Below are 24,741 nucleotides of genomic sequence, written 5' to 3' on the forward strand. Positions count from 1 at the left end.
ACTTCCTCTAATTGCTTGGTCCATATATCCACCACCATTTGAAAAAGTTGCCCCTTGGGTTTTTATTTAAACCTTTCTCCTCTCACCTTAAATCTATCCCCTCAGGTTCTTCATTCCCCGACCATGATGAAAGACTCTGTGTTTAATTTATCTATTCCTCTCATGATTTTATAAATCTGTGCCTCCTCTGCTCCAGGGAATAAAGTCCTAGCTTGCCCAATCTCTTACAGCACAAGTCCTCAAGTTCAGGAAACATCCTCATGTTTCTTCTTTGCACTCTTTCCAGCTTAACGGCATCTTTCCTGAGCAGGGTGACCAAAGCTAAGCGCAATATTCCAGGCACAAGCTCACCATTGATTTGTACAGCTGCAACATACCGTCCCACCATACACAGTCCCAAAGGGCCTGTTTCCATGCTGTTAACTCTAAAGAACCAACTCTGGAACAATTGCTCCATCACTAACAACTGCTTCAACTTCCAAACTTGAGAAGACTGGAATCTCATCCAATCTACTTGACCAACCATTAAATCAATGTTTCTTGTACGGCCAGAATGTATCTGGTTAACCTCCTTTAGTTGTTTTACTACATTAAGGGGACTATAAGTGCAGTGCATTGACTGCCTTCTATTTCTTCTGAGGTAATTCTCGTGATGTTTGAGAATGGCACATTAGAACTGAAAGATACGTCTGCATTTTTTAGAAAATGTTAAATAGTTTAAAGCCATCCAGCAACAAAATGATCATTTCCATGATCACTTTGTATTTATTTTGTGAAATACTCCAATTAATTTTGAATGGAATTAATAGCATTTATACTGTTTACCCTCGAAAAGACTGCCTTGCAGTGAATTTTTTATTAAACAAACCATAGATTTATTGCCAAGATAGATTGGAAATGTGTTGTGTGGGTGAAAGTCAAGTTGCTAAGGCTTGTGCTGCAGCTCTGTCTTTTTATCTCTTTTGAAATAAAAACAGAAAATGTTTGTAACATTCAGCAGGGCAGGCAGCATTTGTGGAAAGAGAAACAGTTACCATGTAATACTAATGAAAGGTCTTCAACCTGAAACATTTTCCGTTTCTCTTTGCACCCATGGGGTTTTTATAATCTTTTGTATTTATTTCAAATTTTCAGTCTGCGCAGTTTATTTAAAATCTTTTTAATTGCATGTTTTTTAGTTCCCTTCACCAGAGTGGGATACGGTCACTCCAGAAGCTAAAGATCTTATCAATAAAATGTTAACCATCAACCCTGCCAAACGGATCACGGCCTCAGAAGCCCTGAAACATCCATGGATATGTGTAAGTGCCATCTCTTTGTTTGCATCACTGCCAACTGTGTCATCCCTTGTAACCTATACTCAGTTCCTTATTACTAATAATTCTGTACTCTATCAGATGCAGGGCACTGGATCATTATTTTGAAATGTAACTAAAGATGAACGTGAGAGTTAATTATTATTTTTAAAGTCTTCCCGTTAGACCATCTCAATATCTGCAGAACTTGCCTTTATATGGAGTCTTCCACAATTTCAGAACCTGACAAATTCCAAGGCAAATAAATGGAAGGATATGAGGTTCAATATCTTTGCAGTTTCACCAATCACACTGAATCTGATTTTCACAGACCATTTTACAAACTTCCACACCAAAATAGGAATCTGAATCTTACCTGACAAAGTATGATTACTTTGATTCACCTTTACCAGTGTTACTTACAGTTTGACTCATATTTGGGGAGGGCATCCAATAGATTGAGGAACAGCAACAAATTGTTTAGTTAGCCTTTGCCAATACTTTTCCACGGATACTCAGGAGTGAAGGAAAATACAAATCTTGGTAATTAAATGTAAAATATTGTTATGATGTAATGTACATATACTTATTAAACATTTATGTGTTTGTTTTGTAGCAACGATCAACTGTAGCATCTTGCATGCACAGACAGGAGACTGTGGAATGCCTAAAAAAATTCAACGCTAGAAGAAAACTGAAGGTCAGATATTATTTTATTTCTTTCTCTTAACCTGAAGCTGTATTTCTCAATTTAATTTTATATGCTGATTTGAATTTTATTTATTCAGAAAAAAAATCAATTTGACAGGCCCCCACCGTAAAATAAAACATGTATTAAACAAAGTCCCTTCATTACATTGCAAATGGCACCATAGATTGTTCTGACTTCGGCTTAAATGTTTGCTCTGAGCATTCAGGGCCATCCCATCTGCTGACCAGACACACCAGCAGGAGTACAACTGGTAAGTATGACTTAATGGTAGCCCATTTCTTGAAGGGTAGATACATTGAGACATCAAGCATTGGCAGGAGTTTTTTTTAAAGATTAAATCTTGGCTGTAAGGTGTTGCAGAAATCCCAAAGGAGTGCTAAAGGTTTTCAAATTGGACATCACTTGCTTCTTTTCCCCATAAGATATCTAAGAACTGAAACTCTCTTAGCAAGCTGGAGAAGATGAAGAAATTCCTTCACTGAGATTTGCACTTAAAACCACAAGGTCAGAGACATATCTGAAAATTTGTTTTTTTGTGCATAATGAAATAGAGGATCGAACGGCACATGATGAGATATTTAGAGACAAGCATACGTTTGCCTGTTCCCATGGGAGAAAAATTGTACATCAAATGCAACAAAGGCGTCAGATAGGGACTTCAACGGGTGAGACTACAGAGAGTCTGCCAGACATACTTAAGGGTCACGACCCGAAACGTCACCCTTTCTTTCTCTCCAGAGATGCTGCCTGGCCAGCTGAGTTACTTCCGCTTTTTGTGTCTATCTTCGGTTTAAACCAGCATCTGCAGTTCCTTCTTACACTTAATCAAACCTTGTCAGAAACCCTGCCATGCGGCCAAGTAGCAAGAATCATAGAGTCTTAAAGTGTGGAAACAAACCCTTCGGCCCAACTTGCCCACACTGGCCACATGTCCCATCTACACTAATCCCACCTGCCTGTGTTTGGCCCATATCCCTCTAAACCTGTCCTATCCATGTACCTGTCAAAATGTTTCTTAAACGTTGCGATATTACCTGCCTCAATCAACTCCACTGGCAGCTCGTTCCATACCCCTACCACCTTTGCATGAAAAAGTGATCCCACAAATTCCTATTAAATCTTTTTCCCCCCACACCTTAAAACTATTTCTTCTGGTTCTCAATTCCCCTACTCTGGGCAAGAAACTCTGTGCGTCGACCCAATCTATTCCTCTCATGATTTTATACATCTCTTAAGATCACCCCTCGTCCTCCTGCACTCCAAATAGAGTCCCAGCCTGTTCAACCTCTCCCTGTAGCTCACGCCCTCTAGTCCTGGCAACATTCTTGTAAATCTACCTGCCTCAACTACCAACTCTGGCAGCTCATTCCATGTACCTACCAAAAAGTTGCCTGTCAGGTTCCTATTAAATCTTTCCTTGCTCACCTTATACCTGTAACCCATGGTTCTTGATTCCCTTACTCTGTACATTTACCCTATCTATTCCCCTCAGGATCTTATACACCTCTCTCAGATCACCTCTCATCCTAGCTCGCTCCAAGGAATAAAACCCTAGCCTGTATGATCTCTCCGATAGTGTGTAGCAAGGAACCCAGGTAGGAAGGATGCAGGTTTATACCAAATACAGACACAAAATGCTAAAGTAACTCAGCGGGTCAGGCAACATCTCTTAACAAAATGAATCGGTGACGTTACGGGTTGGAGCCCTTCTTCAGACCTGCATGTTCTCCTTGTGGCCATGTACGTTTCCTCCGGATTGCTCTGGTTTCCTCCCATATTCCAAAGACATGTGAATTTGTAGGTTATTTCGCCTCTGTAAATTGCCCCTCGTGTCTGAAGAAAAGTTCCAACCCAAGACATGACCTATTCCTTTTCTCCAGAGATGCTGCCTGTCATTCCCCAGCCAACTTGCCCAACTAATCGAGATCCTGCTGTAATTTTTTTTAACCATCTTTGGTATCTATGATACCAACCACTTTAGTATCATTGACATATTTATTGTTAACTAATGGGAGGACCCTTCAGCAGTTTGGTAACAGAGAGGAAAAAGCTATTCCTGAGTTTCTTGGTGTATGCTTTCAAGCTTTTGTATCTTCTGCCTGACAAGAAGAAATGACGAGGGTGAAACTAACCTCTGATTATATTGGCTTATTTTCTGAGGCAGCGTGAAATGTTGATGGAATATATAGTAGGGTGTCTGGTCTATGGGAAGGACATCGACAACTCTCTGCAATTTCCTGTGGTCTTGAGCAGAGGTATTCTCAAACCAAGCTGTGATACAACTCAATAGTATGCTTTCGATGGTGCATCAGTAGAAGTTGATAAGAGTTGTTCGAGACATACCGAACATCCTTGGTCTGCTGACGAAGCAGAGGCTCTTTTTGGCTGTAGCTTCAATGTGGTTGGTCTTGAACAGATTTCTGGTGATATTTATGTGATGGTGAAGCTCTCGATCAATCCACTTTGGCACCATTGATGCTGATTGGGAAATGTTCTCCATTACTCATCCCAGAGAAAAAGATTACCTCCTTCATCTTGCTGACATTGAAGGAGAGGTTATTATCTTGATACCATCAATGACATTGAGGGAGATATTGTTGGCTTGACTCTCTAAACCTTACCTAAATATGTACCTATACAAATATCTGTTTAATGTTGCAATTCTATACACCTCTATCATTTCCTCTGACAGCTCATATCACACTCCCACCACCGTGTGAAAAACCTGCATCTCACATCCTCTTTGAATCTTTCTCCTCTCTCCTTAAAGTAAACCTATTTAGTTTTGGACTCCTCTTCACTGGGTAAAAAGCAGTGATTGTGTACCACAATTATGTCGCTCAAAATTTTATTAATATCTATAATAAGGCACCACAGTGGCGCAACGGTAGAGCTGCTGCCTCGTAGTGCCAGAGACCCAGGTACGATCCTGACCTTGGGTACTGTCTGCATGTGGGTTTCCTCCAGGTTGCTCCGGTTTCTTCCCACATTCCAAAGACGTGTGGGTTTGTAGATTAATTGGCCTCTGTAAATTGCCCCTTGTGTGTAGTGGGATAACGTGTGAACGGGTGATCATTGGTTGGCAGGAATTTGGTGGGATGCAGATGCTTCCACGTAGATGCTTCCATCTCTCAAAACTCTATTTAACCCTTTAGCCTCCATGATCAGGGAAAACAGCCCAAGCTTATCCAGTCTTTCCATATAACTCCAGGTCTCCATTCCAGGCAACGTTCCCATGAATCTTTTCTGAATTATCTCTTACATAATAACTTCCTTCGTGCAACATGGCGAACAAAACTGCACACATAGCTCCCAAGTGTGATCTAATCAACAATTGTAACATGACGCCCCAACTCCTGCACTCAATGCCTCAGCCAATTAATCCAAGCATACCATCTGCCTTCTTCACCATTCTGTTTACTTGTGTCGCCACTTTCAGGGAGAAGTATACTTATTCCTCACGGTTTCTCTGTTCAAGATTCACCAGGACTCCACATGTCCTGGCCAGGTTTAATTTCCCAAAATACATCACTTTGCACTTCCGAGTTAAATTCGCCCTGCCATTCCTTTGCACACTCTTCTAGTTCATTTCTAATTTGTTGAAGCCTTTGACAGCAATCTTCATTGTCCACTGTACCACCAATTTTGAGGTCATCTGCAAAACATATTCATCTGCAAAACTTACTCATTATGACACCTATGTTCTCAAATCATATATGTACATGTATGTACACATGTATGTATGTGCATATATTTATATATGTACACACATATACATACACATGCACACACATATGTATGTGTGTGTATTATATGTGTGTGTGTGTGTGTGTGTGTGCTTGTGGGATAAATTATAAAGGATCCAGTCATTGCAGTACATCAGTGATTAAAGGTGAAAATGAGCCCACCATTACCATGCACTGCCTCCTACCACCAAGCTAATTTTGTATCCCATCAGCAATCTCATCCAGGATTCCATGTATTCTAACCATCTGGACTAGCCAACCATGTAGGACCTTGTTAAAGGCTTTAAGAAAGTCCATGCATATAATATCCATTGCCCTGACCTTATAAAGCCTTTTGTTTACCTCCTCAAAAAAAACGTAATTGACTTTCAGATGTAATGTCTCAAAAGCAAATCCAAAATCAGTCCTTGAATTTCAAACTGCAAATAAATCTGTATTTCAAAGTCTTTTCCAGTAAATTTTCCACCACTGACGTCAGACTCACTGGCCTGTACTTCCCTGGCTTGTCCTTGCAGCCCTTCTTAAAGGCACAACATTAGCTATCTTCCAGTCTTCCAGCATGAGTAGAACTTGTCTTTCCCTTTTTTGTCCAGAAGACCAAACGCATGCAAGATTGACTACAGTATTACCTTGAATACACAATAAATATTGCGTGATCAAAACTTAGAAGTTTAACCAAACACTTATACATAACAAAATAAAATCAAAATAACAATTTAATAAAATGTACTGCTGGTTGAATATTGATATAAATTTACTTGCATTGTTGGTTATTGTTCCTCATATTTTATTTTTTTAAACTCTTTCAGGGTGCGATTCTCACAACAATGTTGGCCACAAGAAACTTCTCAGGTGCGGGTGAAAAATTTGAATCTTGTTTGCACGCTATAATTATGCAGAGTAATATCTTAAAATAACGTCTCCTCATTCAGTCAGTATTGGTGGTGGGATAGGAATTCAGCAATTTTAGAATCATTTAGATAGATAGCATGATAAATTGGTATGATATACATACTAAATTGTCACATAATTTTTCATGTGTCTAAATCAATGTAAATATGACTGGTCTAGCAAGAGATATTTGTAATATTTAATGTTGAACAGAGAATGCATTTTATCGGTCTTTGTCTTGTATCAAGTTTGTTTCCTTTAAAAAATATATACATTTTTGCAGTTTTGATTATATTTTCAATATCTTTTTTACTAGATGAATTGTTTGTTGTGTAAGGTATTCAAGTACTTGTTAGGATATTTTAAAGTTTTTCCTTGTCGTAAACCATAGGATTGGTTCTTATGATTCTGAAAAGAGATAAATAGTTAATTCAATATTTTAAAATATTTGAAATGTGAGATTTAGTTCATCACAAGAAGCAATAATAAGAAGCAATAAGAAGCTAGCATTAGGATAGTTAACTTAAGTTTCTATAAATAAGAGGAAAATTACATATTATTTTAAAAAATGAGTTCAAAGGATCATGAAACTAGAGAATATACATCAAAAACTTGCACATACTCGTAATCTGAAATGGAAATAGGCCAAGAGGTGGCACCAACATTGAGAGTGAGGTGTAACAGAAGTACCAGGTAGAGTAGAGTAATCCCCAGAGGCAACAGCAAGTCTGGCAACACATGTGGGAGCATCAAGAATGACCTGTAAAAAGCGCACCTGAAAGAGTGGAGCAGAGCGAAGGCAATGCAGTCATTTTGTGAAGGGCTGTGGAGTTTAAAGTGCAGACTTTGGTGAACCATCAAACTTTGGTAGGAGGGTGAGTAATAAGAATCCAAGAGTGTATGTGCCACTGAGAGTAAGGATGATCACTACTATTCCCCAGAGAATGTGACAGTATCTGCACTTATTGCCAATCCTAATTTCCTTTGCACTGAGTTCCCTGCTGTGACATTTCAGAGGCCAGTCAGGACTCGACCACATATTTGCAGATCTGGAGCCACACATAGGTCAGAAGGCAGATTCCTTTCACCAAAAGACTCTAGAGTGATTTCCTTCTCTACAAGCGTTGATGAGTGCAGCCACAAAAACACTGGTTATTTTTGGTACCATCCAGGACAAGCTGCTCATACACAGTCCCGTACATTCACTCTCTCCATCACCAATGCAGTGTGTATCATCTCTGAAATGCACTGCAGCCACTCACTCAGGCTACTTCAACACCATATCCTCTACCACCAAGAAAGGACACGGGCAGCAGCTGCATGGAAATATGACCACCTGTGGGTTATCCTCCAAATTGTGCACCATCCTGACTTGAAAATAAATCGTCATTCTTTCAACGGCCCTGATGAGGCAGTTCAAATCAGCTCACAATCACCTCCTCTGGCCTTGATAGTGATGTCCACAAGCCAAAAATGAAGAAATAAACAAAGGACATAAGAGACACAGATCCCTTTTGGCCGATCCAGTAGTTTCACCTTCGCCAATACGGATGCAGATGGGAGCTGCAGCCCGACTCACTACAGAGTATCTGGGATGCAGAAAATGTGGTACATGTGACAAATTAGTCATGCGACAGGTACAGAAAGAGAGGAGAGATGGAGATGGAGACCACCAGTAATGGCAGTAAGTGTAGGAAAGTAATTCAGCAGTCTCTGGTCATTCCCCTCTCAAGCAGGTATATTGTGTTGGATATTATAATGTGCGTGGATCTCTCAGAGGAAGGCAACAGCAGCCATCAAGTTTGTGACACCACAGATAGACACAAAAAGCTGGAGTAACTCAGCGGGTCAGGCAGCATCTCTAAAGAATAGGATCAGGTGATGTTTTGAGTTGAGACCCTTCTTCATAATGACAGCACAGTTGGCACTGATAGACAGGAGAGACAAAAGCGATACTGATGGGGATTCATTAATAGACAATAGGTGCAGGAGTAGGCCATTCGGCTCTTCGAGCCAGCACCGCCATTCAATGTGATCATGGCTGATCATTCACAATCAGTACCCGGTTCCTCCTTTTCCCCATACCCCCTGACTCCACTATCTTTAAAACCTCTATCTAGCTCTCTCTTAAAAGCATTCAGAGAATTGGCCTCCCCTGCCTTCTGAGGCAGAGAATTCCACAGATTTACAACTCTCTGACTGAAAACGTTTTTCCTCATCTCCGTTCTAAATGGCCTACCCCTTATTCTTAAACTATTGCCCCTGGTTCGGGACTCCCCTAACATTGGGAACATGTTTCCTGCCTCTAATTTGTCCAATCCCTTAATAATCTTATATGTTTCAGATTTCCATCTGATCTCTATCCTGCTGTAGCCTTAGACAACCTTCCTCACTATCCATAACACCACCAGATTAACAAGGCATGCTTTCCCCCAACCAAAGCCGTAATAATTATCCCTTCCCCTTCCCCGCCTATCTAAATGTGCAAAATCCTGCCCATCAGGATTTTCTCTAATAATTTCCCTACCATCGTGGTAAGGCTCATGGACCAGTAGTTAACTGTCTGATCTCTGTTGCCATTCTTAAATAATGCAATTACATTATTTATTCTCCAGACTTCTGGAACCTCTTCTGTGGCTGATAAAATGCAAAAATCTATGTCCTGCAATCTCCTGCCTTGTTTCCTGTGGCATCTTGGGATAGATCTCACCTAGCCCATGGGATTTATCCACACTCGTGTGTTCCAAGATATCTATCACTTCCACCATCTTAAAATTGACCTGTTCAAGACTATCAATACATCCCTCCTAGTATCTCGCTATTCACCACGTCCTTCTCCTTGATGAATACAGTTGAGAATGATTCATTTTAGATCTCACCTACATCCCCTATCTCTACATGTGTATTTCCCCAAGTTGACCTGCTCTATTTTACTTCCAATATATTTATAGAATGACAGGATTCTCTTTAACCATTACTGCCGTGCATATTTCTTGGCTTCTTTTGAGCATCTAATTTCTTTCTTAAGTTTTCTCCTACATCCTCTATGTTTAATTTCGTTTAGAGATACAGCGTGGAAACAGGCCCTTTGGTCCACGCCGACCAGCGATCCCCGCATATTAACACTATCCGACACACACAAGGGACCATTTTTACATTAACCAAGCCAATTATCCTACAAACCTGAACATCTTTGGAGTGTGGGAGGAAACCGAAGATCTCGGAGAAAACCCACACGGTCACGGCGAGAACGTACAAACTCAGTACAGACAGAACCCGGGATCCAACGCTGCAAGTGTTGTAAGGCAGCAACTCTACTGCTGCGTCCATGGAATTCTTCAAGACATTTGCTTAATTGTAGTTGCCTATAACTGTCATCTGTTTCCAATTTTTTTCATGAACAACTCTTCCATAACATTTCCTGCCATGCCATTCTCCCTTACTGGAGCATGCTGTCTCCCTTACTAGCACATGGCTTTGCTCAATTTCTTTTAAATGACTCGCATTTGTCTGATATTAGTTTACCCACCACCATCTGCTCCTGATCTATTTTTACCAGCTCCTCTCTTGCCAGTTCCCCTCTCAAAATTAGTCTGTGCCAATTTATGACCTTAATTTGAGGGCCAGCCTTATTCCTTTCTGCAAGTGCTTTGACACTTTCAGAATTGTTGTCACTCTTTCTAAAGTGTTCCTCAACTGATATTTCCACTACCTGACTGGTTTCATTTTCTAAGATAAGGACTATCTACATATTGAATCAATGATCTTAGAAATACTTAACAAATTCTGTCTCATTTAAGCTCCCAACACTAAGGCAATCTCAGTCATTAACCACCATTACAATAATCTGATTATTTTTACATCTTTCTGAGATTTGCTTACATATTTGCTCAAATATATAAGCAAGTCCCAGAAAGATGTAAAAGTAATTATTATGTAAAACTAGTCTAATTCCTCAGCGGGTCACAGATATATCTACTTGGTCCCCTCACTGGTGGAAAGAACAGGGAGGCAGATTATTATCTGAATGGTGTCAAGTTAGGAAATGGGGAAGTACAAAGAGATCTGGGTGTCCTTGGGTAACTTTTTCACACAAAGGTTGGTGGGTGTATGGAACAAACTGCCAGAGGAGATAGTTGAGGCAGGGACTATTCCAACATTTAAGAAATATTTAGACAGGTACATTGATGGGACAGGTTTGGAGGGATATGAACCAAATGCGGGCAGGCGGGACTAGTGTAGCTGGGACATTGTTGGCCGGTATGGGCAAGTTGGGCCGAAGGGCCTGTTTCCACACTCTATGATTCCATGACTATCCTCTTATATTCTATGCTCCAGCTGATAAAGTGAGGCATCGGTATGCCTTCTTCACTAATTTATCTGCCTATGCTACCATCATAGGAGGATATCAAGTCCCTGTTCCTCAGAACTCTCGAGGACTTCACTAATCCTTGTTTACGTCCTACTCTTATTTGATCCCAAAATGTATCACCTTACACTTATCTACCATTGCTCGGACCACTTTGCAGTTTGGACAGGAATTGTAAGAGGTATGATTGTCAGCTGAAAATGTACTAATTATACCTCTTACATTCCTATCCAAATTGTAATGCACTTCACAAACAGTAAGGGTCCCTGCACTGAACCCTGTGATATAGCACTAGCCATAGGTTTCCAATCACAAAAGCAACTCTCCACCTCTCTCTCCTATTACCATGCTAACTTCAGATCCAACTTGCCGATTTGCCTTGGACCCCATGGGATCTAACATTTTGGACCAATATTCAATGTGGGACCTTGATGAAAGCCTTAATTAAATCTATGTAGACTACATCGACCACACTGCCTATATTTCAATGCACATCAATGTATTTTGTTTCTGTAGTAGAAAAATTCTATCTAATTAGTCTGACAAGATCTGCCACCAACAAAGCCATGCTGATTATCCTTGATCAAACACAGCTTTTCTAAGTGCAATTAATGCTGTACCTCGGAATTTTCTTTCAATAACATTCCTATCAGTGACATTATAATCACAAGCATGTAATTACTTGGATGCTTTTTTCAATAAAGCTGCCTAGTTTTTCCATCCTCCAGTCACCCATGGACAGTAAAGGTTTAAAAATCTGTCAGGGCCCCACCAATCTCTTCCGTTGCATCCACTGTAGCCGACAATATATCCCATCAGGCCCTGGACATGAATTACTTCAATTCCCTCTAAGACATCTTATACATCCTCCTTTTTAATTTTAACATGCTCTGGAATTGCACTCTCCAGAACTTTGCAGCTACCAATGTCTTTCTCCTTGAGGAATTTACAGGAGAAGTATTATTTAAACCCCCACCCAGGTTCTCTGGCTAAATGCTTGGGATTTTTTTGGTAATATTGCTAACAAGTGATATTTTGTGACTCCTTTTTGCCCTCCTCATTTCTGCTTATTTAAGGACAAACACACATACGCACGCACGCACACACGCATGCGCACACACACGCACACAGACACACACACATACACCTTTTGAAGGGTCTCACCTATTTCTAGTACTCCGTACTGCCATATGTTTACTTTATTTTATGTTTCTCACACCCTCTATCTCTTTCCTGTACCTACCTTTCACCGTAACAGGAAATTGCTGGCCCTGGTTTCACAACATTCAATTTTAAAAGACTCTGACTTGTTGGATGTAGATTTATCAGCAAGTAGCTGCACTAAATCTACTTTTGTCAGATGCTATATTACGATATTGAAATTGGCCTGCTCCCAATTCAGGACCTTAAATTCTAGACCATCCTTATTCCTTTTCATAACTCATTGAATCTTAATTACGAGGGGCATGTATAGTGATGATTGGAGTAACTTTTCACCATAACTGCAAAGGGGCATGAGGATTAAGGTGAGGAGTAAGAGAGATACTTTTTTTTTCCTTCAGAAAGTGGTTGCAGACTGGAATACACTGCATACATTTAATCTTAATACTTGAATCTGACAGAGCAAGAAACAGACTGCTGGAGGAACTCAGCAGGTCAGAAAGAATCTGTGGAGGGAATAGATAGACAATGTTTCACACTTCTTCAGACTGATGGAGAAGGGAGAAAGCTGGAAAGAGAGGTGGTTGTGGGGCAAAGTCCGGCCTCTACCATTACCCTCTGTCTCCTATTGCAAAGCCAATTTTGTATCCCATGGACCTTTGGTCCAGGCTCTTATTTGAGATCTTGTTGAAGTCTACATAAACCACATCTACTACACTGCCCTCATCAATTCACTTTGTTCCCTCTTCAAAAAATTCAATCAAATTGCTCAGATGAGATCAATCTTTGACAAGGACTTGCTGGCTATCTCCGATTAGTCCCTGCCATTCCAAGTAATTATTAATCCTGTCCCTCACAATTTTGTTCCCAATACTTGCAATTCTTTGGATTTGGATGTGCAAACATTGGATGTGCAATTTTATAAAACTTTGGTGAGACCACAGCTGAAGTATGGTGTACAGTTCTGGTTGCCACAGGATAGGAAGCATAAGATCACACGGGAGAGAATGCAGAGGAGATTTGTGGCCTGGGGTAGAATGTTTCAATTACAAAGTGAGATTGAATACGCTGAGTTTGGTGTCCTTGGAGTGAAGAGGGATCTGATAAAGCTATACCAAATTAGGAGGTGCACAGATAGTGATGATAGGAATAACTGTTCACCATAGCAGCAAAGGGGGCATTTGTGCTTAAATTGAGGAGTAAGAGGGTTACCCTTTTTTCCTCCAGAAGATGGTTGCTCTCTGGATTACACTGCATAGAATTAAAAGTTCCTGATGAATATTTCAATTGCCAGGCCATTGTAGCCTATGGACCAGGTGCTAATAAATGGGATAAATGTAGATGGATACTTAATGATCAGCATGGATATGATAGGCTGCAGAGCCAAATTCTATGGTGTATCACTCTGCCTTAATGATTATTATTCTTCACCCACCTGTTCACATCCCTTTAAACCACTGGGTTCATTGTCCCATCGCTAAATTACCCACTGCCTGTCCGGCATGGCAGCGTCTGGTCAACCAGGAGCAGCACTCTCTAGTAGCTGGAAGACTATACTTTGTATTGTGGTGTAGCATCTGATTAAATTTGTAGTTCAGCTTCAGGCTCACATTTTGCAGTCAAGATGACAAGCACATTTTCACCCAGAGATTAGTGAAAATTTGGAACGTCCAAAAAGTGGTGTAATTCACAAAATTGTGATTGATATTTTTTTTTTCGTTAGTAGTTTCAAACAATATGAATCGGGATTATAAAATGTATTTAAGATGTAGAACAGTCATAATATCATTGAATGGCTAAATTTGCCTGCAAAATGAATGATTGATTCCTGAAATCAGTCTGAAGAAGGGTCTCGACCCGAAACGTCGCCCATTCTTTCTCTTCTGAGATGCTGCCTGACCTGCTGAGTTACTTCAGCATTTTGTAAATAAATACCTGTTCTAAAAATATCATAAATCTGTTATCAGAATAATTTAAGTGAGTAAATCTGTAGATGTTTGATATAATCAGCAGTAAACTTTTGAAGAAGCAAAGAACTATATGAAGTGTTACGACGAAACAGAATTGGTGACCTGAATTTATATGGATTGTCTCAGTCTTTTTGCAAAGCTGTGGCGTATATAGAGAGATTCCATTTCTCCCAATCTTTAGCTCTGATGCCAGCTGGATTAATGAAAGCTCTGCATGAAAACCTGAAATTGGGCACATTGATTGACAAAATCTTTAGAGAAGCATTCTAATCAAAATACTACCATCTTTATATTTGCAGCAACAATATTCCAAAATTACTGCTAAAATTTACACCGGCATCGAAATGTAGTTTTCTTATTTTAGTGAGTGGCACTTTAATAAATCTCAAAAAGATTGTTGTCCTGAAATTCAATACTGTGCAGTAATGGCAGCATATTGGCCTCTACTTTGAAGATAAGGTTGCTAATTGGAGCTACATTTTGGAAGTAAAGTGCATATTGTCATTGTTATGTAGCACCTGAAATATTTATTGCCTTCTGAGTTCCATTCTAGCTTTTTTAAATGCTGCCTTTTTTTATTTGTAGTTGTCAACTAAAATATAGGCAAACAAGTCTCTGTTAAATTGATATATTTTATTTACCAATTTTAAGCAAATACAAAATTCACACAAAAGTTGCATCATACAGTTTATTACAAATGTGATTAATCACTTAAACAATTATCCTTTATCAATTCATTGTTATTTTAGGTGTATTTTTCTTTAAAACTTACATGTAGTCAGTTACAAGAAAACAAATTCCACCTTTCCTTTAAGGTTTTAGATATTTTGTGTCACAAAATGTTGAGACAGAAGTAACCTGATCATAAACCTGTTTGTTTTTGTTCCTACCTTTTTTTCCTTTTTCCACTTTATTTGGAATATGTTCTCTGTAAGGTAAGATCTTACACCACTAATCGGGCATTTTTGCATCTTGAAGCAATCACTCTTTCGTTGATTAATAACTCCAGCTTGCTATTTGAATTTAAAATTGACTTTTGCCTGCCATCAATAAATTTGCTTTGGGTTTTCTCTGCCTATGATTGCTTTCAGCTGCAACAAAATCAGTTTTGGCCTGCAGCAGCTCTTTACCTTTCACTAATGGCTCCGCTGTTGCTCATGTTGCTGCAAGTTAAACAGTACTGGCTTTCCCGAAAAGACAAGTCCTTGTGATTGTTGGACATTATGTAACTAAACATACTGTTTGTTGTCAATTTACAGCAGCAAAGAGTCTGATGAACAAGAAGACAGATGGAGTTAAGGTTAGTTTGAATTTAACCATGTCACACAGACTAACAAATCATGTTCTTCCTTGAATTTCTCTAGTGTGTTTTTCAGTCTTTTTATCGCTGTTGACGGACTTGCAGGCTGGTGTGGCTTTCACAGAAATAGCTTCCCATCCTGCACACAAATGGCAATTTATTTTTAACCAACTCTTTCCTTGCAGTTAAGACATCACTAAACATCACTAAGACATTAACTAAATCAAGTTAATCTCTCATGCTGGGTCCACTTGTATAGATTAACTTTAGAACATCCTCTTCAATTACAAAAATAAAGATCTAGATAGAGCTTTAATTCTATATCTCCAATGGCTTATTAAGGAGATAACCAGTATGACTACATACCTTGATTAGATATGACACTGACACATTAAATTAACTGGCATACTTACACTATGATGTTTGAGTTAGATTTGTTACCCATTTGTTCATTTAGTTTCTGCAGTTTCAATTGTCAGAATATTAGCCAATTGTTAAATTTCTAACTATCTGCAAAATTATTATGAACTCAAATAGGAGTTTGCACAGGCTGGAAAATAAAGATAAAGTCAGTAATGGAAAGAAAGATTGAAGGTAATGTGTAATGTATTGAACCCCATCAGGGTTAATGCTGACCAGGATGTTGCACATTGACCCTAATACTGTATTAGATCAAATTAATTTATCTGCGTTTTGGTTTGCATAACTTTTGAATTGTTCAATAACAAGCACTGTAGTTTAAAATTATACCCCATATAGAAAGTGATTCCTTTTACCGGATCAGAATCATTCATTTGTGTGCTTGTTCAATGACTCTAAGGAAGATAATTTATTTTCTAGGTCAGCTGGGTTTGAAATTTTCTAAGAATTTTACTGTTCAGCCTCCAGTTCACCAGCTCCATACACAATTGACAGAACGAAAACATTGGGTAAAAATTGAAACACTTTTTAGGCTAATGTTTCAATATCATTTCACTTGTGAAATGTGAATATATAGTTATTTCAAGAAATTTCCACAAATGCTTGTGAATCAGAAAAGAGCTTGGTTGTTAGAACCCATCCATACTTCAATATTCATAGAGCATAATTCTTCATATGAGCTCTGGCAATAAACACTGATTGATGAAGACCAGTTCAACATTAATGAAAGCCCCTCTGATCTGAAAGCAGTTTAAACAATTTCTTATTTATCCAACAAATCTTTGAGGACATATTTGTGGCAGGACATATTTTGCTTACCTAGTTAATATTGGGTTACTGATACATGTCTACAAAGGGGCTGGGGAATGATTGCCAGATCAAGGGAGGTGGGTAAGTAATATTATAAGAGTGATACACTCATTCAATGGATATTAAATGTAATGGATAGGTTAGAGGTTTGCTTACTTTTTCTGACATTTTTTGACAAAAGGTTATCATGGCCTTCCAAAGTAGTTCCAAATCTAAATTTATAGCCATTTCAATATTTTGTTGAAAAGGGTGGCACCTTGATAATTGTAGCATTTGCTATGGAAGAGCAAATTTTGTAAAGATTATTAGAATTTGCCTCAATCACTCATCCTTAACTGGGAAATTATTACAAGTAGATATCATGAAAACAGCACCAACATTTACATTGAGAATATCCTTAAAGATTGTACTGTCATTCATATTGTTCAACTGTATGTGCATCACTTAGAACAGCTGATGTATCAACTAAATGTCTTCAAGTCAGACAATTTTAACAACGTTAATGTAGAAGCATAATGTTTTTTTATGAACCAGCATATAATTAAACTTGTTTTGAAGGAAGTTATCATTGCGTTTTTCAGGCTTCAACTTTCCATTCTCATTTTTCTAACCATGTAAAACATTCCATCCAGATTTAAGAAGGATTTTAATAATTAACCCATGGGCCAGGTTGAAAATATAAAGGGCATGGCGTTGCAAGGCTCTATTTTCTGTAGGAAGATGGTCTTTATTAAAGGTTTTAAGATTACAAAAAAAATCAAGTGTCCCAGTACAAGGAACAACTGTTGTATTGATGCTGCCTAAAAAAAGATCAGTTGCATTTTTTTTACTTCCCACTTGTTTTAAGACCGTACTTAAGTTGAAAGAAGAAATTTCCACGGTGGGATAATTAACCCTTCCTCTGCCTTTACTAAATGCATATTTCTTCCTTTTGACTATATGCCATACATAAATGATTACAAGGAATTACTATTTACATTTCTACAGAGCCAATTGTTCATTCTCTATATCAAGTATGTCTATGGAGGTTTGTGCACTATGAGAAACCACTGATTATGCCTGTATATAATGTTTTTCTCTGGGGAAAAAAAACCTAACCAAATTTTCTTTTTCATGCCATCTGCTTCCTGCATTAGCCAATATTTAGTTATTTAAGCATGATTTGTATACTATTTTCACTTATTTATGGAATTTGATTATTTAATTATTTTGTACTACTAAGTCTAAGATATGATTGTGATTTTTGTTTTACTAATTTGTGTTTGTTGCAATGCCTTGGTTATTTGAAGTGGAGATTTAATTTCCTTCAATTTAAACATTTAACTGAGATATAGTTTTGAAGGTTATAAGTTACTTATTCACAATGGGATGATAGTATCAAGTTATAAAATGTTTTTAAATTTGAGGCAAGATAATAATGAATTCTATGTGGAGTATGTCCATGATATTTTGTATTAAATTGTTGGCATAGCTACGTTCTAACTTGCTCAATTTAGGTCTGTGTTTGTATTGAGAGCTCAGAATTTAATTTTAACTGCAAGGCTTCCCTATCAAATCTAACGTATTAATTTTAATTACACTTTAAGTGTGTTCATTCAATTGGTTTAATCGTACGTGTACATAAAATGCTTTATTTTTTTTAGAATTTGCAGTTTTTGATTCATTTTACTGATAAAAGAATATTATGCATAATATCTCTGAAACTAAGGATTGATTTCTGGTTATTAGTAAAGTATTACTGATAGCTGTGGTTATATCACTGCAAAATGATTAAACAAGGAAAGCATGTATGTTCTAATTATCACAAGCAAGTAGGTCATAAATACAGCGTTAAAATCAAAGCCAAAGGAATGATTGCTGAAGTCTGTATTTTTCAATAGAGGTGCAAGAGGTCAGATTTTAATAAAAATCTATATCTGACCCTCGTGTCTCAGGAACCATCATTTATACATTCTTAGCCTTGCCGTAAAAAGATTACAATGAATGGAGAGTTTGTGAGAAGCCAAATCAGAAATTATCAATAAGCCCAAAATGTGTTGTTTTTATTAAGCATGACATGAGGGATCAAAAGTGCTGAAAGCGAGAGACTTCAGAAATAATTTTGGATATCGTTTAAGGAAGCTGTTTGTCACCGATTTTTTTATAATTGTGATTGGAATGTGAAGGTGATGATGTTCAATAAACAATGAGGCCATCTGTTGTTGTTCGTCCTTCCGGTTTGAAGATGACCATGACTTCACTTTCAGTTGGAGGATTGGTGACTGTGGGTCCGGAAGTGACTGGTGAGGCCAATCCGGGCCCGGAAGGCACGCCCACACGTAGGACACAAGCGGATGGGTGCTGCAGTGGAAGTGGAGGTAGCCCGGGCCTTGCGCGCGGTGCGTTTCCTCTGGGTCTCTGCAGTGCGTCTGTTCTCTGCTGCACGGGTTCCTGTGGTGAGCTTGCTACGCCAGGTTGGACGGTCCAGAGCAAGAGACTCCCAAGTGCTGAGGTTGATGTCAAAGTCTTTGAGGGACACTTTGAGGCAGTCCTTAAACCGTTTCTTCTGTCCTCCTACTGAGCGCTTGCCCTGACACAGTTCTCCATACAGAAGCTGTTTTGGCAGTCGTCTCTCGGGCATTCTGACGACATGGCCTGCCCATCTGGCTAGGGCTTTCCGTAGGAGGGTGTGGACGCCGGGGATTCCGGCCTGTTCCAAGACCTCTATATCGGGAATTTTGTCCTGCCACCTGATGTGAAGGAGTCTGCGTAGGCAGCTCAAGTGAAAGTGGTTGAGCTGTTTGGCATGTCTGCTGTAGACAGTCCAAGTCTCACTGGCATGGAGAAGAGTGGTGAGTACCACTGCACGGTAGACCTTCAGCTTGGTGGTAAGGCTGAGTCCTCTCCGCTCCCAAACATTCTCACGGAGTCGCCCAAAGGCAGCGCTGGCCTTGGCAATCCTGTTGTTGACCTCAGCGTCAATGTTTACTGCCCAGATAGGTAAAGCTGTCGACTGTCTATAGATTCTGCCCATTCACCGTGATGTGTGGTTCCTGGTAGGGCTTTCTAGGCGCAGGCTGGTACATAACTTCAGTCTTTGTGGTGCTAATGGAGAGACCAAAGTTGTCACAAGCCCGTGAGAAGCAGTCCATTTCATGCTGCATCTCCTGCTCTGTGCTGGCGTTGAGGGCGCAGTCATCAGCAAACAAGAAATCTCTGATGATGGTCTCCTTCACCTTTGTAACAGCTTACAGGCACCCGAGGTTGAACAGCCTGCTGTCAGTCCTGTACCTGATGTGTATTCCATCCTGGTAGTCACGGAAGGCATCAGTCAGCATGGCAGAGAAGACCATGCTGAAGAGTGTAGGGGCAAGAACACAACCTTGCTTCACGCCGTTTGTCACTGGAAAGGCTTCTGACTCGTCACCATCAACTAGCACATTCACCATCATGCTGTCATGGAACTGCCGGACAATCGTGATGAACTTGCTGGGAGCCAGTGTCGAAGGCCTTTGTCAGATCGACGAAGGTCACGAACAGGTCGCTGTGCTGCTCTTGGCATGTTTCCTGGAGTTGGCGTGCAGCAAATATCATGTCGACAGTTGCACGTCCAGCACGGAAACGCACTGACTTTCTGGAAGGAGACCCTGCTCAAGGTGTTGAGTGAGACGGTTGAGCAGTATGTTTGATTGATATCTGCCAGGCATTCCGAAGTACGTAAAGATGAGAGCTCAGATATTATTTTAATGTTGCTAAAACGTTAGAGGAACAATAACTGTTTACAAAAATAGCATGACAAGGTTCATTATTTGCAGTTAGTGGAAGGTAATATAAAGATCATCATTGAAGTAGCTAGTTGCCTGACCAATCTTTGTGTATGCTTTAGATCTCATTGTCATTTTACAATAACTGTTTTGATTGTTAGATTTAGTATACTTTGGAAATTATTTAACCAATATGTTCTACTGTAAAAAGTGTAGAACTTCTAATAAATAAACTGGACTACTTACATTTTTTTTCTGATAATATTAATTGGAGAAGTATTGCAGAATCGACACATGGAATTCTTCTTAATAGATAGTTGAAATATTATAATCACAGACACTGCTTTTGCTTTGACAACTCAGAATAATTGTGCTTCACATCCTAGAAGTAGGCCATTTGGTCAGTTGCATCTGTGTCTACAGTTCAAAGAGCACTAAAGGTTCCTCTCTTCCTCTGGTTCCTCTTGCAGCTAATGCAATATTTTTTTTAAAATCTGTTTTAAAGGCCAAGCACTTTGAAGTAGACACATGAATTCCGATTTGGAGAATAACTCGATCAAGCAATTGTGTTTTCAGATATTTTTCATGTTAAATAAATAACACGGGTTAGAACGGTAGTCTCTCAGAACAAAATAGAGATGGTTCTACCAATAATGGCAAAAGGACGATAAATGTTAAAAGCAAGTTAATGGCCAGAGCAGATATGGAAGAGACATTTGCGTGAGAATGAAGATTTCAATTTTAGTTATAGATTTTAGATTTAGAGTTACAGCGCAGAAACAGGCCCTTCGGTTGGGTTTTGTAAATTAATCTAAGGATAAGTGTTATGACGGAGTGAAATGAAACGCAAGAATAGAGTTAACTCCTGGACAAGTTAGATTGCAAATAGAGGACAAACTTCAACAAGGATAAAACGTTAGACAGAAAAAACTGGAACAAAGTATTGAAATGTTACTTTTCCAGAAAGTAGCCAATTGAACACAAGTAAGGCAACTATAATTTCCTACATCAGAGCACTTGTAAAATACTTCACTGTTCACCCCGTGATTCCAAATGTGGTTGTATTGCACAGTTATAACCTGACACCGCAACTCCTTTCCTCAGTATCCTGAAGATGAAACACTTTCTTTACCACCGGTCTTTAACCTTGGAATAAGCATTGTTGAATTTCTGTTCCTGAAAATTGACAATTATTGAATCTATTGACAACAACGTCTTGCCTAATTGTTGTCAGCTATTAGTTAGGGACTGTTACATTTCTCATTATTGTTTTCTTAATCGAGCTTTGACTCCAGTAAGGACATATTCTTTGTTTTATGAATTGTGCTTTGTAGGTGATGGGAAGTCTTTAGATATGAAGAGGAGAGCCTCCACTAAAGTAACCAGACTCTATTGTGGTTACAAGAACATACTGTTCTTGTAACCACAATATGTATGACTGGTTCAAATATGTTTCTCATCCGTGATGTGCCATAAAAGTTTGATGGTGGGGGATTCAATAATGAAAATAATATTTGTTGAGAGGATAAGTCTAGACTTTCATTTCTTCATGTGTTTTTGGATATCAGCCTAAATATCAGTGTTATTCTTCTGAGATAATTGCTATTGATGATAGGAAATGGCTGGTTACTCGGGGAATTTTTTTTAATCAGTTAGGTTATTAATTATTCCTTAATTTCCTATTAATTAATTTTCTATTATTAATTATGCCATTACTATTTATTTTTGGGATCCGAGCATTGCTAGTAAGACATGCATTTATTTACTATCTCCAGTCGCCCTTGAGAAGGAGGTGGTGGTCAATGGTGCTTTATTGTTACATGTGCAAACGTGGTGACATTTTTTTGAGAAACATACAGTTCAGTAAAGTCTTGCCATATCCAAGCACAATCCCCGATTAACAAAATCTACAAAATCAGTCTACTGAGACCGCATGCAAGAGGTCCCAGGTTTTGGTGCCATTTTTAAAGTCCAGTCTGCGCTCTAGGTTGAGTGAGCTGCTCCTTGAAGTCACAGTGTACATCACAGAAATTGGCGTAGCTGCATACCAGATTAATGCTGACCTTTTTGTCAGTCAATACTAATTTAAATTGCCAGGACTGCATCATTCTACATCTTGATCCGTTGCATTTCTTCTGATGAAGATACTCCCACAGTGATATTGGTTAGGGAATTCCAGGGTTTGGACTTGGGGAAAAATGGGGGGGGAAATGAAGCATTTGCAATATATTTCCAAGTTTTTATGGTGTGGTGACTTGGAGGGAATTCTGCAGGTATTACTATCGCCATGCACCCACTGCCTTTGTCCTCCTTCCTGATAGAGATTGTTGGTTTGGAAATTGCTCTTAGAGAAACCTGAGCAAGTAACGGAAGTGTACTTTTGAATGTGGTGCATATCACAGCCACTGTGCTCTTGCGTGGGAGGAAGTGAATGTTTCGGAAGGTTATTGGAATGCTAATCAAGTGGGCTACTTTGTCCTGTGTGATGTCACACTTCTTGAGATTTTGTGGATGCTGCACTCATTCAGGCAAGTGGAGAGTATTCCATCTCCTTGAAGATGTTTCATCTAAAAATTAATCTTCCCTATTGAATTTACTGTCAGAAAATCTTCAAAGCCCCCTCAGTTATTCTGTATCATATATTTGTCATCCTGTTAAAATATTTAATCAAAATTGACAATTAGTTATTTGGCATATATATTTGAATAGATACTTCATTAATACCTCCCTTTTCTGGAACTGAGTTGTAACTCAATCTTCCATTCCCTTTTAGACAATGCTATTTTGATAACCTCCGACTAGTATGTTTCATCTGTATTCTGATCAGAATTGTTGTGAGGCAATGCTTTACATTTGATCTCTGTTTTCTCCAAGGAAATTGATTGCTTTCACTGCTCTGGTAATTTATTGGTGTCTTCCAATCCCCTTATGTTGTGTCCTACTGTCTAATTATATTGATTTATCTATCTTCTGCAATATAATCACCATGCATTTGTTTACTTCAAGAATCTCCCACTTAATGTTCCTAGCTTAAATTTAATTATGTCCTGTATTACAGCAACAAACGTGAAATTTTAATTTTCCTCAGTGTTGCTAGCATTTGATTGCCAGACCTATTTTCCATGAACTGAGTGTATTGCTGAACAATTTCAAAGGACAATTAAGATTCAACCACTGCTCTCGGTTTGGAGCTGTATATAGCCCCGATCAGAGAAGGAGAGTTAGAGAATGAGATGGATTTTTAAACAATCACATTCATTCATGGTCAGCATTATTGATGTTTCTCTTTTATTTCTGCCTTATTTAGTTTATTGAAATTCGATTTCTCAGCTGTATGGTGGATTGAAAGATCAGCAAATCATTGTTTCTGACATCTGTATTGCTTGAACACTAATTTAACCACAACTAGACCAAGTGGACCCATTGGGCCCAAACCTCTCCTGCATTGGTGCAGCACCCTCTCCTCCCTCTCCTCGCCCCCTCCCTCCTTCCTCCCTCCTCCCCCCTTCCCCTCCCCCCCCCCCCACTCCATCCACCTCAACCCCCTTTATCCTCCCCCTCCATCCCCTCCCTCCCTCCCTCCCTAGGAGATAGATTTAAACTTTAAAATGTGAATAACTGTAAAAATATAACACCGATTTCAATGAAACTTCTTCCATTAGCACCAAAGGGACGACGGTGAGTAAGGTGGGCCTAAAATTGTTGTACTTTCGTGTACCGTTTTGGCTGTAGTTCAGGAACAAACAAACAAACAAATGAGAGTTTTAGTATATAGATAGTGCTGTCCTCTGTCACATCTAAGCAATTATACTTTCCAGTTTAAACATTTAAGCCATAGAGCTTCTAACACTTATTCCTGAGACACTAAGATTCTCCACTCTTACCATGCTAATAAGCACTTTCATGCATTCTAATGCAGACACATAAAATAACATTTGACAATATTTTATCCAATGCAAAAGCGACTTTCATCCATAATGTGCCTTTCAATGTTATGTTATTCTCCTGTGAAGTATTGTGCCTGATTTTATTAAAAAATATGAATTAGTAAGTACAGACTGCCACTTAACCAGTAACCCAATTACATCGGAACGTCTACTTGTGCAAATAATTACTACATTTCAGTTGTTTCAATATTGGTTTTAATAATTCAATAAATTATGATCGTACATTGTGTATCTGCAAAGGTTAAGCTGTAGGGATGTGGCAGCTATAATGCAATATGAAATGATATTTACTAATTTTTTTGTTGTATTGCCATCAGATAGAATATGGTGCTGATCATAAGTCCATTTTTGTAGCCTAGAGAAGTATAATACTATTT

At 38.9% G+C, this 24,741-nt stretch overlaps 1 protein-coding gene across 10 annotated transcripts in view; it reads left to right on the top strand.

Moving 5' to 3' along the window:
• The window catches only part of LOC144595271 (calcium/calmodulin-dependent protein kinase type II delta chain), a 225,769-nt gene that overhangs the window by 157,822 nt on the left and 43,206 nt on the right, over positions 1–24,741 (top strand). For all 10 annotated transcript variants that reach the window (XM_078402575.1, XM_078402623.1, XM_078402598.1 and 7 more), the window contains exons 10-13: positions 1,179–1,301; positions 1,912–1,995; positions 6,563–6,605; positions 15,407–15,444. In XM_078402575.1, the coding sequence (XP_078258701.1) occupies positions 1,179–1,301; positions 1,912–1,995; positions 6,563–6,605; positions 15,407–15,444 (288 nt within the window). The remainder of the gene's footprint in view (positions 1–1,178; positions 1,302–1,911; positions 1,996–6,562; positions 6,606–15,406; positions 15,445–24,741) is intronic.

The sequence above is a fragment of the Rhinoraja longicauda genome, chromosome 1 (assembly GCF_053455715.1).
Source record: "Rhinoraja longicauda isolate Sanriku21f chromosome 1, sRhiLon1.1, whole genome shotgun sequence".
NCBI classification, from domain to species: domain Eukaryota; kingdom Metazoa; phylum Chordata; class Chondrichthyes; order Rajiformes; family Arhynchobatidae; genus Rhinoraja; species Rhinoraja longicauda.